This window comes from Cornus florida, unplaced genomic scaffold (assembly GCF_030987335.1).
Source record: "Cornus florida cultivar Cherokee Brave unplaced genomic scaffold, ASM3098733v1 CherokeeBrave_3.0.0_Hap2_Chr07, whole genome shotgun sequence".
Taxonomy (NCBI): Eukaryota; Viridiplantae; Streptophyta; class Magnoliopsida; order Cornales; family Cornaceae; genus Cornus; species Cornus florida.
In genome coordinates, this window is record NW_026775577.1 from 17,705,014 (window position 1) to 17,720,604 (window position 15,591).

The following is a 15,591-nucleotide window of genomic DNA, read 5'->3' on the forward strand; positions in this document are numbered from 1 at the left end:
ACCCCCTTCATACATTGATTAACAGTACTTTAAAAGAGCAGTTGCACAGTTGAACACAAAATAAGCAGTTTACAACAAGTTTCAATACATACTGATATATAATGAGTTCTAAACATGCATAGTTAATTAATTCAATCAATTAATTCCGTTTAATGTTTTCCTGGAACTACTTAGGCATGTAAAGAACACGAGTAAAAGGGAAGGAGATGAGGTTAGAACGTGCCTTTAGCCTTTTCCCGTCTAAATTCTCCGGCGAAACCTTAGTTTATCTATTTGTTTCCTCCCGGCCGTCTCTAAAACTTCTCACAACCTTACTGTGTCGTAATGGTATTCTAAAACCCTAGACAGACCCCTTAGATGAGTATTTATAAATCACTCTAACCCTAGGCTCAATTAAACCCTAATACAATTCACTCGGCCCATGAAACCTAGGTTATAATCCAACATCGGCTGAACTGAAAACTATAAACCTAATTTAACTATATGTGTGCAACACTAAACAGACACGTTAATGCAAAACAAATAATGAAATACAATTAAATAAAGCCACAATTAAATATCAACTTAAACAATTAATACAATTAATTCAATTAATACTAAGTAATTCAAATAAAACAAATAATCACAATTAGGGCAAATACATCAAGCAAGTCAGCAAAATAACAATTAATCATTTAAAAATTTCAAGTAAATAACGAATGAAATTCCAAGACTATTCTTTGTAAAATTAGGGGTATTGCACATGTCACCTAGCGAATTAGTTGTGGCCAAATTGCCCCCACTTGGGCCACATTAACCAGGGGTGGTAACTTCGTTCCTTTAGAACCTTGATTGATTGTTGTGCTCTGTTGGACATTGGTTATGTGTGTTTTCTTTATACTTGGTCTAACCAGAGAGACGGGCCAGCTAATATTCAAGAACGGTTGGATCGAGCATTGGTAACTAAGGATTGGATATCTGCTTTTCCTCGAGCGCAATTATCTCATCTTTCTGTGATTGGTTCGGATTACTATACTTTGCTTCTTGCACTTATGCCTGAGGGTCGGCCTCGAAAGCAGCAATTTCACTTTGATGCTCGTTGGACATTTTTGGATGATTGTCGGTGAATAATTGATTCGGTTTGGTCTACTTCGATCAGCAGTTCTGCCCAATTTCAGTGGGCTCAGAAATTACGCCACTGTAAAGTTGATCTCATTCGTTGGGCTAAGCTTCACAATCTTAATTCCAGAGCTCATATAGATAGTACAGTTGCCAGGCTTCGGGAGTTGAAGGCTCGAACTTCTAATTACTGTCATGCTGAAGTGGTTCAACTCGAAAAGTATTTAAAGTCCTGTTGGTTAGAAGAAGAATTGCTTTGGAAATAGAAGTCTCGTCTCCTTTGGTTGCAGAAAGGGGATCGGAACACCAAATTTTTTCATGTCACTGCTAAACGGAGGTGAAGTCATAATACCATTTCAAGGGTTCTTGATGCTGGGAATCAGTGGGTGGTTGACGAGTCTGCAGTTCACACGGTATTTCTAAGTTATTGTCAGAGTTTGTTTCAAACGTCCCATCCTTCGAATATTGCTCAGTTTTTGCAATATATTCCTGTTCAGATTTCTGATGAGATGAATGCCACTCTATTGTTGGCCCCGTCGGAGTTGGAAATGAAGCAGGCAGTTTTTTCTATGTAACCGATGAAAGCTCTGGGCCGGATGGGATGACCCCACTGTTTTATCATAAATATTGGGAGGAAATCAAAAGGGTTGTTGTTGGGGGCTGTGTCCAGTTTTTTTGCTACGGGGAATTTGTTATCTAGTTTTAATCATACCAATATAGTTTTAATTCATAAGATTTCTTCTCCGACGCAGGTTAGTCATTATCGCCCCATTTCTTTGTGTAACGTTTCTTATCGTATTATTGCCAAAATTATGACTAACCGGCTGAAAGGGATCATTGGTTCCCTCATTAGTGCATCTCAAAGTGTGTTTGTTATAGGTTGTCATATTACTGATAATATTTTAATTACTCACGAACTTTTACATTATCTCAAAAATAAGTGCACGGGGATCAAGGCGTCGTTGGCATTGAAACTGGACATGAGTAAAGCTTACGATCGGATTGAGTGGGATTTCTTATTTCACATGCTGTCACGGTTGGGTTTGAATGCCCACTGGATTCAACTGATCTCCGCATGTCTCTCCATGGTTTCTTACTTTTTAAAAATGAATGGGAGTTCCGTGGGTTTTTTCAAACCGTCTAAGAGTTTGCGTCAAGGCAATCCTCTTTCTCCCTATTTATTTATTATCTGTGCAGAAGCTCTTTCGCTTACTATTTTGCGCGTTCAACAAGCGCGGTTGTTATCTGGTATTCGTATTTGTCATCATTTGTTTTTTTGCTGATGATTCTATTGTGTTTTGTACTGCTGTTCTAGAGGAAGTAGTTGTTTTAGAACGTCTTTTGGCATATTATGAACGAGCCTCTGGGCAACAAATGAATTTTAGTAAATCATCTTTTTTTTTTCTCTCGTAATACTCCTAGCTCCTTGCGCCGTTCTCTGAGTCACTCTTTGGGATTGCAGCTGCAGGGTTTTCATAGTCGGTATCTTGGGGTGCCGGCTATTTTGGGTCGCTCTAAACGGGATGTGTTCCAGTTTCTTCTGGCAAAAATTCAGGATCGGCTCTCTTTTTGGAAGGCGAAATCTCTGTCCACGAGTGGAAATGAGGTGTTGATAAAGGCAGTGTTGAGTGCTTTACCTACGTATGTTATGTCTTTTTTTAAGCTTCCAAGTACATTGTGTCAAGATTTGATAAGACATATTCATTCTTTTTGGCGGTGTAATAAGGATAAAACAAGGGCGATTCATTGGATACACTGGGATCTTCTCTGTCAGAGTTAGCCTTCGGGTGGTCTTGGCTTTCGCGATCTGGAGGCTTTGAATTTAGCCCTTTTAGCAAAACATGCTTGGCATTTTCAGGTGAAAAAACAGGATCTGCTATATCAGCTTTATAAGGCCAAGTATTTTCCTTCTTCGTCGTTTCTGGATGCTTCTTTGGGCTCCAATCCTTCTTGGGATTGGCGTAGTATTTGGTCTACTCAGGTTTTGTTATCTCAGGGAGTCTGCTCATTGATTGGGAATGAAACGTCTACGTATGTGTGGAAGGATCATTAGGTTCTTACGCTTCCGGATAAGCTTACGCTTCCTCAGAATCCACCTCCAATTTCTTTTGTGGTTGAGTTGATTGATTCTTCTACGTCTTCGTGAAAGGAGGATGTTTTGTCTCAGTTTTTCCCTTCCTGTACAGTACAGGAAATTCTCAAAATTCGTATTAGTAGGTGGGATAAGCCAGATGAAGTCATTTGGAATCCAGAGAGGTTGGGTACGTTTTCAGTACGATCTGCTTATAATATGGCCATTTCCATGTCTACTTTTTCACGAGTTGCTACTACTAATTATTCTTGGTCTTATATTTGGCGGTGTCGTACGTTTTCATTTCTGTTGCACAAGGCTATTCTCTCTTCGGAGTTTAAGAATGTTTTTAGTTTACTTTCTTTTTTGTATTTGGGGTATTTGGAAGGCCAGGAATCGGTTGGTCTTTGAGGGGTTGTTATGGCAACCTGAGGTTGTGGTTCGGAGGGCTGTTGCCAGTTTTTGGGAGTTTCATGATGCTAGGTCCCGTTGCTCTTCTTTGCAGACAGCATTGTCTATCCCTTTGGTGGATTCGTGGAGTCCTCCTCCATCTGGAATTGTTAAGTGCAATTTTGATGCTTCTTTTTGTAGGCAGTCCTTGCAGGGGGGTGGCGGCACCGTTTTCCGTGATTTTCGGGGTGATGTGCTTCACGCAATTATTTTTTGCCCTTTTCCTGCTTCTTCCTCTTTAGAGGCGGAATCGTTAGTGTGTCAGTGTGTTGTTCTTTGGGCTTTGGATTTGGGATTATCTTGCTTATGGTTTGAATCGGATGCCATAGTTGTGGTGAATGGGGTGTTGCGTAGGGAGACTTGTCCTTCGGAAATTGCTTCTATATGTTTTGATGTTAACCAGGACTTGCGTCGTTTTTCGTCTGCTATTTTGACTCATGTGCGTCGCCAGGGTAATCGGGTGGCTCATGCATTAGCTGTTCTTTCGCAGACTGGGCTTGGGTCGGATCAGCTTTTATTTTCTTTACCTCCTTCTGTTGTTCCTTTTGCTGTGGCAGATATTGGATCTTAGTTTTTTTGGTGGTTTGGGTTTCTTGTGTGTTTGTCTCTGCCAGGACAAAAAAATAAAAAATAAAAATAAAAAATAAAAAAATAAAAATTGGCCCCCACTTGCATTGATTATTTTCCACTAACTTCCATTGATTCTGGAGCAAACAAAAATTTGAATACTGAAAAGATTTAAGGCTCAGTTTGGTAGAGTGAAAATGGGAGGAAAGGGAAGGGAAAGTGATGAAGGGTGATTAAAAAATTGTGTTTGGGTAAAATGGGAGAAAGGAAAGGACAGGAAAGGAAATGAGAGGGAAGGCTTTGGAGAGTTAAGTATAGTTTTGTACAGTAATTTGCTTATCTTCCCAAAAATGGGAGGAAATGGAAGGAAAGGGAAGACAATGGCTGATGGAAAAGTTGTAATGCCAATTTTATCCTCAAGAATCAGTTGATATTAGGGCATGTATTCAGCGCGGGAACAAAGGCGCCAAAATTCACTGCTATAATTTCTGACACCAAATTTACCCACACAAAATCAAGGATTTAGTTTGCAAAACAAGAATTACAGACCTTGATGAAAAAAAATTAAAACAAAACCTATACATATAAGTTAGCAGTTGCAGAGAGAGAGGGAGAGGGAGGGGCAAGCTTATAGCGGGCCAGTGGCTGAAACTTGCGAACGGCGAACCCGAACTGGAACATCCGGCGATAGAAACAGCAAACCCGAATTGGAACAGCGAGCGATGGAAACTAAAAGATATGGGTTTTGATTTTTGGAACAATCTAAAACAATATGCCGATATGGGTTTTGAACTTTTGATTCTTGCAGACAGATAGATAAACTGAAATATATGTTTTGAACTTCTAATTCTCGTAGATTTTGTAGTGTGCAGTTGCAGAGAAAGAGAGAGAGAACGAGAATAGAGATGGAGGCGGGGAGGCTAAAATGATTTGCCTTAAAAATATTATATGCATATTACATACGTTTTGTTTTTTTTTTTTTTTTTGGCAAATATTACATACTTAAATTTATAAATTTTTCTTTTAAAATATAAAAGGGTATAATAGTAAATTTACTAAAATACTTTCATTTCCTTTCTCTTCCCAAACATAATCATTATCCTTTCCTTTCTTTTTCTTCATTAACCAACCAAACACGACAAGGGGTTAAAATTACCTTACACTTCCCTTCCCTTTCCCTCATAACTAATATTATCCTCCCCCATCAAACCCACCGTACCAAACATAGCCTAAGTGTTCCTCCACAATTAAATCAAAAAAAAAAAAAAATTAATTAATTAAATAGATATGAAATAACTAAACAATTCCTCTTTTTTTTTTCTTTTTTTTTTTAATATCTTTTTCATCATCACTATTGTCGGTAATGAAATAGCAGCGATAACTTGATATGTAGCGTTAATTTAGCGTGTGTGTGTGTGTGTGTGTGTGTGCGCGTGTGTATATATATATATATAAGGGTAATATGTATATAAGGGCATTATCGAAAGAGATAAGAGTATTTTCGAAATTTTATATTTTAATAGTGATTTTAAACTAAATAGACTTATATACACAATACAAATGATAGGGATATTATTTGCTCAAAATGTAAACATCAGGGTGTTTTCCCACTTTACCTAAAATTAAATAGGGAGCCAAATTTTTTTTACTATTTTATTGTATTGGGCTAGTGTTACAAGGGGAGACTTGTGTCTCACATCAGATTCAGATGTGAAGTAAAATGGGTATAAATAGGTAGGTATATAGTTCTACCCAATAGTTTAAACTTTTAGATAAATAAACAAGCATCCACCCGTTACAGAGTCAGACCCAGTCCTTAATTCGGTGTCACGCCAAGCGCCTGGCTGGAAAGGCCATCCAAGTAGTCAGGGTAGCCCGACAGTGACGAAAGCATTGCCAGTTCGGATGAGAAAGAATGTTAAAAGGAGAGACTTGAACTGATGTGACTGTAGAGAGTTGAATATGACTACCATACCCCTTACTCTAAAGTCAAGATGTGCGTCTCCTTGTCTGGCTCGTCTGTAAACCAAATTGATGAAGAAGAAACTATTTGTTACAAGTCTGGTAGAACAATCAACAAACCTAATTAAATTTGATGAGAATTGGCAGAGCAGAACAAATTGAGCATCGTCATTTTCCCCTTAAAAAGGGGACCTCCCAATTCTTATGAAATCTAACCGACGAAGATCAAACAAGTAACATGCCATTTGAATTTAACCAAAATTTAGCAGAGAGCTATTTATGTACTGTTCAGGAGTTGTTGCTCTCCACCCACAATTCATGCCAATTTTGACTCCCATTAAAGCCAACCACTTGTCATACTCATTACATGTATGTGTACCTGTAATGTAACATCCTCCATTTGATTTATGATTCTGTACAAGTTGTTCGATGTTGATTACACTCTGGTGATACCACCGCACAAGATTAAGTGATCAATATGGATATTTAACGTGTCCTGTGCAGTGAGTCATTACAACCATTGATATTTGTGTATGATGTGCACGCTCCTGTGTGAACACGATCACGAAGAGTTGTAATGTGCCAGATATACCGGACATAATATTAAATGTCTTCTCCTTTTGGAGGATGCAAAAAAAATTTGTAATAATCGTTCAACATAATTACACGAAGAATACAACAATAATGTAATATATTATGACGATTTATAACGTTACAACATCTTAAATTGTGAATTCAACACATTTATATAATTGTTATATTTTTTTATCAAATCATGTTCCTCTGAACAATCGGCCAATTGAACAATGAATCAAGGAATTTGAATCCTCTCCTATAACACAAGATGTTCTGTATCGCAACAACAACTTTATATCATTCACGGAACAACTATCTTATGAGATGTTACATTCTCCATGTGATATTACGTGAGCAAATGTTATGTGTTATGCAAGTAGTACTAGACATTTTCTGCCACAGGATAGTGAGTGATATTGACTCATCAAGTAAAATAGAAAACTTTAATGGCTATGACCTATACATGCATTAGAGATGGACCCACAGGTCCCACATTAAGTAGTTCAAATAGTTAGCCATTGCTCCCCTCATTGATCTAAGGATAAATTACATATATACATCTCTTTGAGGTCAGTGTTTATTATTTGACTCTTTTCTAAATTTGTTCTGAAAAGTGATTTTAATGTAAAAAGTCCATAACATCTCTATTTTATAATAATATAATATAATATAATTTATATTAAAAAATACCTTTTCATATAAGAGATGGACAAAATTATTGTTTTATAAAATTTAGACAGAAAATATTAAGCCAATATTGTTAAGCACAAACATCAAACTTAAAAGAAAGATAAAAGTAATAAATGTTGATCATCCGTGTATAGTTTGTCAAATCTTCTAAAAGGTCAATGTAATTTACCTTGATTTAGTTTCATTTGTTTGGATATAAAATATTTTTTAAAAAATATTTTTTCATTTTTTGGTGTTTAATTGTCATAAAATATTTACAAAGAAAATTAAATTAAAATTTAATTAAAATAATTTACTCATTAATTTTTAAAAATTTATTTTATACGTCCAGTCGGATGAATTTAATCTTAATTTAGATCTAGGATTTTGTAAAATATCAAAAAATAAAAATAAAATTAAATATTTTACCTATATATGTAACTTTTATTTGTAAGGGCATTGAATCAAAATCTTATTAGTTGGTCTTTACTTTCCTGGCAACTCTGTCAACAAAACAGAAAGGTTAGCAACAATATTTAATGTATGCCACCAAAAGCGAAAGGGACAAAATATAAGAGGCTAAGTATCTATGTAGATTGAAGAGGCGAAATAGATATATATAGAGAGAGAGAGAGAGATTGAAGAACCATTGATCTTACTGCATATGTATACATATACCCTGTTTGTTAGTGATTAATTAAAAACAATTTGGTTTTGAGTTTGTAGAATCACAATCACAAGCATGGAGAGTGAGATGAGAGTAGGAGAGAGCTTGGGTGAGCTGAGGCAAAGTTTCAGAAGTGGAAGAACAAGAAGCGCTTCTTGGAGGAAAGCCCAGCTTCAAGCTATCCTAAAGCTCATCACTGAAAATGAAGACAAGATTTTCAAAGCACTTCAAGAAGATCTTGGAAAGCATCCTGTCGAATCTTACCGTGATGAAGTAAGTTTTCTTTTTCTTTTTCTTTTCTTTTTCCTTCATGGAGATGAACATTTCTTGCTAAGAAATTTGAATTTTCTCGACAAATTCTGATGAGGAGATCCATGATTTTTGGTTCCAGAATTCTGTTGAATCTTTGGTACTTGAAGAAGCGTAAGATTGATAAATCTTGAGTCACCTGAAGATGCAAATTAAAAAAAAAAAAAAAAAAAAACTTCTTTTTTCGGCTTATTTATGTTTTTTTTTTTTTTTTAATAAAAAAAATGTTGTATTAATACAATAAAATATGGAGTTGAGTTGCATTTTTGTTGAGATTCCTTCAGAAATATATCTACCCATCTATATATATATTTCTAGATAAAATATTTTATTTTTTGAATGTTCCGCAAATGTTTAGGTCGTCGAGTCTATCAGGTGGGGATGTAAAATCACTTGTCGAAATTCGGTCTCCCAAACATAGCATGTATTCGTTCACCCATATATTTTTGAGAAAATGATAAGAGAAATGAACTAAACAACTGAATAAAAGATCAAACTTAACATAGCTAAGCCACGTTAGATTATTTTTTAAAAACATAACTCCTACCTCTTCCTTTCTCTCTCCTCTCTTCCTCTAATTCTCGATTTTTCTTTTGTATTCAATTTTATCTTTGATTTTGGTTTTGTCTCTCTTTTTTATTTCGCAAAATTAAAGATAAAATAAAAAAAAATAATAAAAAAAAAATTCTTCATGTTTTGCAAATACAGAAACCCAAAACCAAAACAGAACAAAAAAGTAAAAGAAAATAAAAGCTACAACTCTTGTTTCTGTCCTTCAAATTTTGTATCATAAAAATCAAACAGAAACTTTAAGAAGATTCATCGTTTCTCTTATCTGGATTAGTTTTATTTATTTATTCTGTAAGAGATTAATGTGGTTTGTAATGACAACTCTTGTGTGGATATTTACTTACCCAAAAAAAAAAAAAATCTTCGGCATATTTTTCATCTTGGATTGGAAAGATTTATTCTTGGAAGATTTATGAATAGAGAAAAGTAGGTGATCTTGAAAAAGGACCGAGGATAAAGAATTTTGAATTTGTCTCTAGAATACTTTGGATATGTGTATATCAAGAGAGGGGATGCATATCCTCCAATCCTAAATCCACGACGCCCTTGTTCCCAAATGCAATAACAGGGTAAATGTCTCTAATATAATTAGGATTTTGGACCAAGCAAACACAGTGCAATATATGTATATACATACTATATATATAGACACAAACACACAACCATATGTATATATATATATATATATATATTGTTGCATTTGGGATCACCGAATCGGGGTATTAGATTTGAAATTTGACACAGGTGTGTTCGGCTGCATGGAATTGGAACTTTGAAATTTGAGAAAAACAACTAAGAAAATTGAACCAAATTTTTTTCAAATTCCACCAATTCTAAGGCTCCAATTCAATGCAGCCGAACGTACCCTAAATTTTCTTCCGATTTCAAATCCAAGGCGCTAATTCAGTGCTCCCAAATGCAACATAAATGTAATTGACACTCTGTGAGTCTGTGACATAGAAAAGATTGGCAAGATTGGTATACTTGTCTGCACCTAATAAATAAGTAGGATGGTCCCTTCATTTTAATATAGTAATAAATGATAGAGAATCAACCCCTATATTTCATCATCTTACTGGTGTTTGGTTTATGTCTCTGTAGATTGGAGTTGTGTTTAAATCAGCCAACCACTCTCTGGCCTCTCTTGAGAAATGGATGGCCCCCAAAAAGGTGTGTTGTTTGTTTACTCTCTTTGCCTTTATTTAACCCCTCTTGCTTAATAGCATTGTCAATACATTATTATAATTGGACTTGTGGCCAAAATAAAAGTATAAAATTGGATGAAACTTGTGTTCAAGAGTGAAAAAAAAAAAAAAAAACCAATGCATGGATGGGAAAAACAACATGAATGTGTTTTGGTAAAATCATTTAAAATCAAGTTTGAATTCGACTTAGGTTTTGGATTCATTGCCTGTGTTTTCAATATTCATTCGTCATCCAATTTATTATCAAATTTTGAAGTTATATAGATTTGGATTTCAATTATTTGACAAGAAGAAGTATATTGTATATCGTATATCAAAGATTCGAAGGTTGTGCACATCCAGCTAGATATCATGCCTTGTGTTGAACTCACTTGTGTTCATTGAACGCAGTTTAAGAAGTTAAAATCTGTTTTGAGGCCATATTTCAGCTACTAATGATGCAATTTGGGCAGGGTCACATACCATTACTTTTCTTCCCAGCGAAAGGAGAAGTGTTGCCAGAACCGCTTGGCCTAGTACTCATATTTGTTTCTTGGAACTTCCCTATCTGTGAGTCTAGACTCTTAACTAATTATTGACAAATTGTTATGGTGATTTTTGAAACTTCTGATTGGGATACGGAATTGATGACTTGTTATGCTACCATATAGCACTATTCAATAATCCAATATCGAAACAATCACACCTGTATATGCCTGACTAGTAGGCTTTTCGCCCAATTAAGTTAGCATGAATCACGAGTACATAAATCAATATTGGTATCTGCACATTAAACCACCATTTTCTTATATGCAGCATTGGCGTTGGACCCATTGATAGGAGCAATATCTGCAGGAAACACAGCAGTCCTAAAACCTTCAGATCTATCCCCGGCATGCTCTTCATTCCTTGCTGATACAATCCCTCTTTACTTGGACAACAAAGCCATTAAAGTCATTAAAGGCGGGACAGATGTTGCTGAAAAACTACTGCAGCAGAAATGGGACAAGATATTCTTCACAGGTATCGCCCTCCAGCCTTACCTTTATATGCATTTCTAACTAAGTAAAGGTTCGCAACCCCCCATTCTTTGTTGGCTACAAGGAACTACAGTTGAAATGAATGAATAAGAATCATCGGATGAGCTTTGCTTCTCAACAGTATGGTTGATTAGAATTATAAATTCGCCTTGATCAATGTTATTTTAGGGAGTCCACGAGTGGGACGAATTGTCATGTCTGCAGCTGCAAAGCATCTAACACCTGTCACTCTGGAGCTGGGCGGAAAATGTCCTGTAATACTCGACTCCCTCACAAACCTCTCAGATATAAAGGTTAAAACACTTACTTCAGCATACTGTTTCAGTGATCACGGAGATAAATTGATGTTTTGAACTGGTTAAATCTTGCTTTGCTAATGTCTTTGTTGTGTTGATTTCAAGGTGGCTGTCAAAAGGATAGTTGGGGGAAAATGGGGACCCTGCAGTGGCCAAGCATGTATAGGAATAGATTATGTGCTTGTGGAACACAGATTTGCTTCTCTTCTGGTACTAATGTTGTCATTCAGTCTAGTACAATTTATGTGTACCGCGTAGTTTTAAGATTTTAAAAGTTTTGTTTATTTTCAGATTGAATCATTGAAGAGGACTATCAAGAAATTTCATGGTGATAACCCGAGAAGCTTGAGGTTCCTCTCCAGAATTGTCAACAAGCACCACTTTGATAGACTTCGCAATCTTCTTGAAGATCCTAAAGTCGAAGCTTCCATTGTTCACGGTGGTTCACTAGACAAAAAGAATTTGTAACCACTCTATAACCTTTCTCCAGTTCCAATTTCAATATGTTTATGAGGATAGACCTCTCACCTCGTGTACTCGTGTTCATGGTAAGATGCTTCCTGATATATGTCTGCTAAACTTTTACAGGATCATCGAACCAACAATCTTGCTAGATCCTCCACTTGATGCTGAGATCATGACCGAAGAAATATTTGGCCCATTCCTTCCAATTATCACTGTAAAAATTAAATAATGTACCCTTTATTGTTGTAATGAGATTTTTTTCCAAGACCATTATCACATTAGAATGTGGTTACTCTTTATGCAGTTGGACAACATTCAGGAAAGCATTGAATTCATAAACTCGAGGCCTAAACCTCTTGCCATCTATGCATTCACCAAGAATGAAGCATTCAAGAAACAGATTTTGACAGAAACATCATCAGGAAGTGTGGTTTTCAACGATGTCATGGTTCAGGTACTGCCCACTTCATTTCTCTTACATTCAGAATTCTTCGGAAAGTTTTCAGAGTACTAAACCAAATGGACCCTTGATCACTTTGCTTGTTAACATTGCAGTTTCTATGTGATGAGCTGCCATTTGGAGGCGTCGGCCAGAGTGGTTTAGGGAGGTACCATGGGAAGTACTCTTTCGATACCTTCAGCCATGAAAAGGCAGTTTTGCATAGAAGTTTCTTCCTCGAACTGGAGCCGAGGTACCCTCCATGGAATGATTTCAAGTTACAATTCATCAGATTGGCTTACAGATTCAACTACGTTGGATTACTGCTTCTCGTGTTGGGCTTGAAGAGAACATTCACATGAAGCAAATGACCTTGAACTTTGACAAACAAACATGTTTTGATATTATAAAGTATGTGCCTTAAGACAGATAAAAGGGCAGATCCATTATATATATGCTTGTTAGAATGATGCACCCTTGATATTCAGAAATATTTATGGCACTGGTCTGAACATTAAATATTAGTTTGAAATTCACAAAAACATCTGAAACTGAGGTATTGAACTGCATTTGCTTATCTACAATTGAAATGTTTTACAAATCAATAGAGATGCTTTTTGAGAGAAAGAACCCAAATATTGTCTTTCACTAGCAAATAAAAACCATGTTAGAGCATCCTGGGGGAGCCAAATTAGCTCTCCACTTTTGTAAATATAGAGAATGAGGTCAGTTTTTGATGACTTAGCTAACCACTAAAGTGGCCAGCTATTATAAGGAGGGTCTTGTCCCATATTGAATCAAAATGAAAAAGTGATTGAGTATGTATAGATTAGGTGTTAGCATTACCTAATAATTTAACCGTTTGGATCAAATTGCGAAGCATTATGTTTATTAATTCTATTAGTATTAGTTATCACTCAAGTCGAACATGGCTCTTGTGAGCTCAATTTTGGAATATGAAGAGGGAGGGTAGTAGCATGAGGTCATATAATAAGCTCATCGCTGTTATCGCCATAGTTGGTATATTGTTGTTGATCAATGGACCAAATGAAGCCCTAGCCTCAAGTTCAGTCTCGGCACATACGTACAGAATGTCATCTACTCCAACAAGATTCCCATTTTCTCCAAATCTCACTGTCCATAAGCCTCTATCTCTCGATTCCAATTATCAATTTCCATAGATTTTATTGGGAAGCACCAAATTTCTTAGTCATGGCAAGTTAACATTGTTCCTATCTCCAATTATACCATTTTATATAATGCAATATTGATTGTTAAAATTAGGGTTCCGTTACTTCCTTATGTCAGCTGTACAACCTATACAGTCTCTCTCTCTCTATATCTGGTTTAAATTGTTCTTTATGTTACACATTTCACTTATTTTGAAGCAATTATATAATAAAATTGAAGCATTGAATATATTTTTTAGGTGCATGTCCAGCCAAACGGGTTGGACACATATCCCATACCCATGTCTCATGAAACCTATACACATGGGAAAACAGCCACTAAGGTGAGGACATGTGACTATTGTATTCTCACTCTCAATGATGGGAGATGTAACGACCCTAAACTGATACCTTTTAAAAAAAAAAATTCGGTAAGACCTCCCCTAAAAAATGGGCCTACCACAACCTATTTAAATGCATTCTTAACCTGTTCCAGCACAATAAACATATAATACATTCCAACATCCCTTTCATCCATTCACCATGCCTTAACTTAGTTCATTCCATAGTGGTACAACCACATACTATACCATCCGAATATCAGAATTACAGTTCCAAAATACAAGATTAATATCAAATGTCCATATTTTACAACATTTAGACAGCTCATACAAAAGTTACAGCCCATAGGTATAATTATAATAACAAGAGTCCACAAACCTCTATACCAAATATAACCAACTAAAATTTTACAAAAATATGGGACTTAATACAAAAATAACAAAAAGAAGTCTTCTAATCCAAATTAGGCCAGTGGTGGAAAGTCATCCGCCACTTCTTTCCCGTTTCCTGAAAAAAATTATTAAATAATAGGGTGAGCATAAAGCTCAGTAGGTAGCACTTAAGACACGCATCTTATGTCCTTGTGAATCCATACAAAAAATAGACCAATAGGAATAGGGATCATACAATGTCGGGATAATATAACATTTCAACCAAACTCAAGTGCAAACAATACAATACCATGGAATGCAAATGCATGCCGATGTCGCTTCCCATTTTCACATTTCAAACCATCACTTTCAAACTGTTAATACAACCCACCCTTTGGTGACCCCATAGTGACACGAGAGGAGGATTGGTTACTGTCCCTAGACCTTTGGTAACCACGCAGCGTCATCGAGGGCCAGATAACTCAATCACGTCAGGGCAACTCCCTAATCCCCTCTAGGTTATATTAACACTCCGACTACTCCCGCGGCGACCGGGTTTTCATAAAACCATTTCGTAAAAACTCTTTTCCCTAAATTTCACTTTTTGTTCCAAAACAATTTCTCCCATCTCACGCCCAATGTAAGTGCATGAGTGCATCAGTACCATGAATATGCTCATCATTCCACAACCAACTCAATTTAGTAAACAAGGCATAATTTCACAAGAATTTCTCAAGGAATTTCAACATACTCTTATACAACAATACATCTAGCCTAACGAACATATATAAATCATCACATAGGCAAGTTTTCCACATAAAACATTTAATACAAGCTCTCACATAACCACATACACATGTTCTAACTACTTCTAAACTACAACTAGCACAAATAAGCATATTCTGCAACAATTTAAAAGATGTAATTCACATAGAAGTACGAAAATTGTGGATTAAGAGTCCCTACCTCAAGATTATACAAAACCCTTGAAATGGGTCTCTAATTTCGAACTCCCTAGGAAGCACCAAATCTGAAATTGCTTACACTAGCGCGTAGAGCTCGTCGTGGGCTTTGTTTTGCCTCAAACGGCTCTCAAATCTATCAATGATTGAGCGAGTAATCACAATTCAAAGTCGGCTTCCCAAGTGAAAAGAAAAAGAAGAGAGAAAATGAAAAGCAGTTTCTAGACCACTTAAGGGTGTGAGTGGTGGGTCCCACCAATTTTCTTCTTTTTTTTTTTTTTTTTTTTTTTTTTTAAATTACACCACACACATACAAATATATACACATATGCACACACACATATATATAGACACAACATTGCAGGAGATGTGTCCTGTTATCCT

At 36.0% G+C, this 15,591-nt stretch overlaps 1 protein-coding gene across 1 annotated transcript; it reads left to right on the forward strand.

Annotated features, from left to right (window-relative positions):
- The first annotated feature begins 7,941 nt into the window (after positions 1 to 7,941).
- On the forward strand, positions 7,942 to 12,932 carry LOC132266635 (aldehyde dehydrogenase family 3 member F1-like). The gene is made up of 10 exons (XM_059767563.1): positions 7,942 to 8,333; positions 10,041 to 10,109; positions 10,597 to 10,693; positions 10,940 to 11,146; positions 11,332 to 11,456; positions 11,565 to 11,669; positions 11,751 to 11,923; positions 12,048 to 12,138; positions 12,229 to 12,378; positions 12,480 to 12,932. Exons 1-10 carry the CDS (start codon positions 8,136 to 8,138, stop codon positions 12,723 to 12,725), a joined length of 1,461 nt encoding a protein of 486 aa, XP_059623546.1. The 5' UTR covers positions 7,942 to 8,135; the 3' UTR covers positions 12,726 to 12,932.
- The last annotated feature ends 2,659 nt before the right edge of the window (positions 12,933 to 15,591 follow it).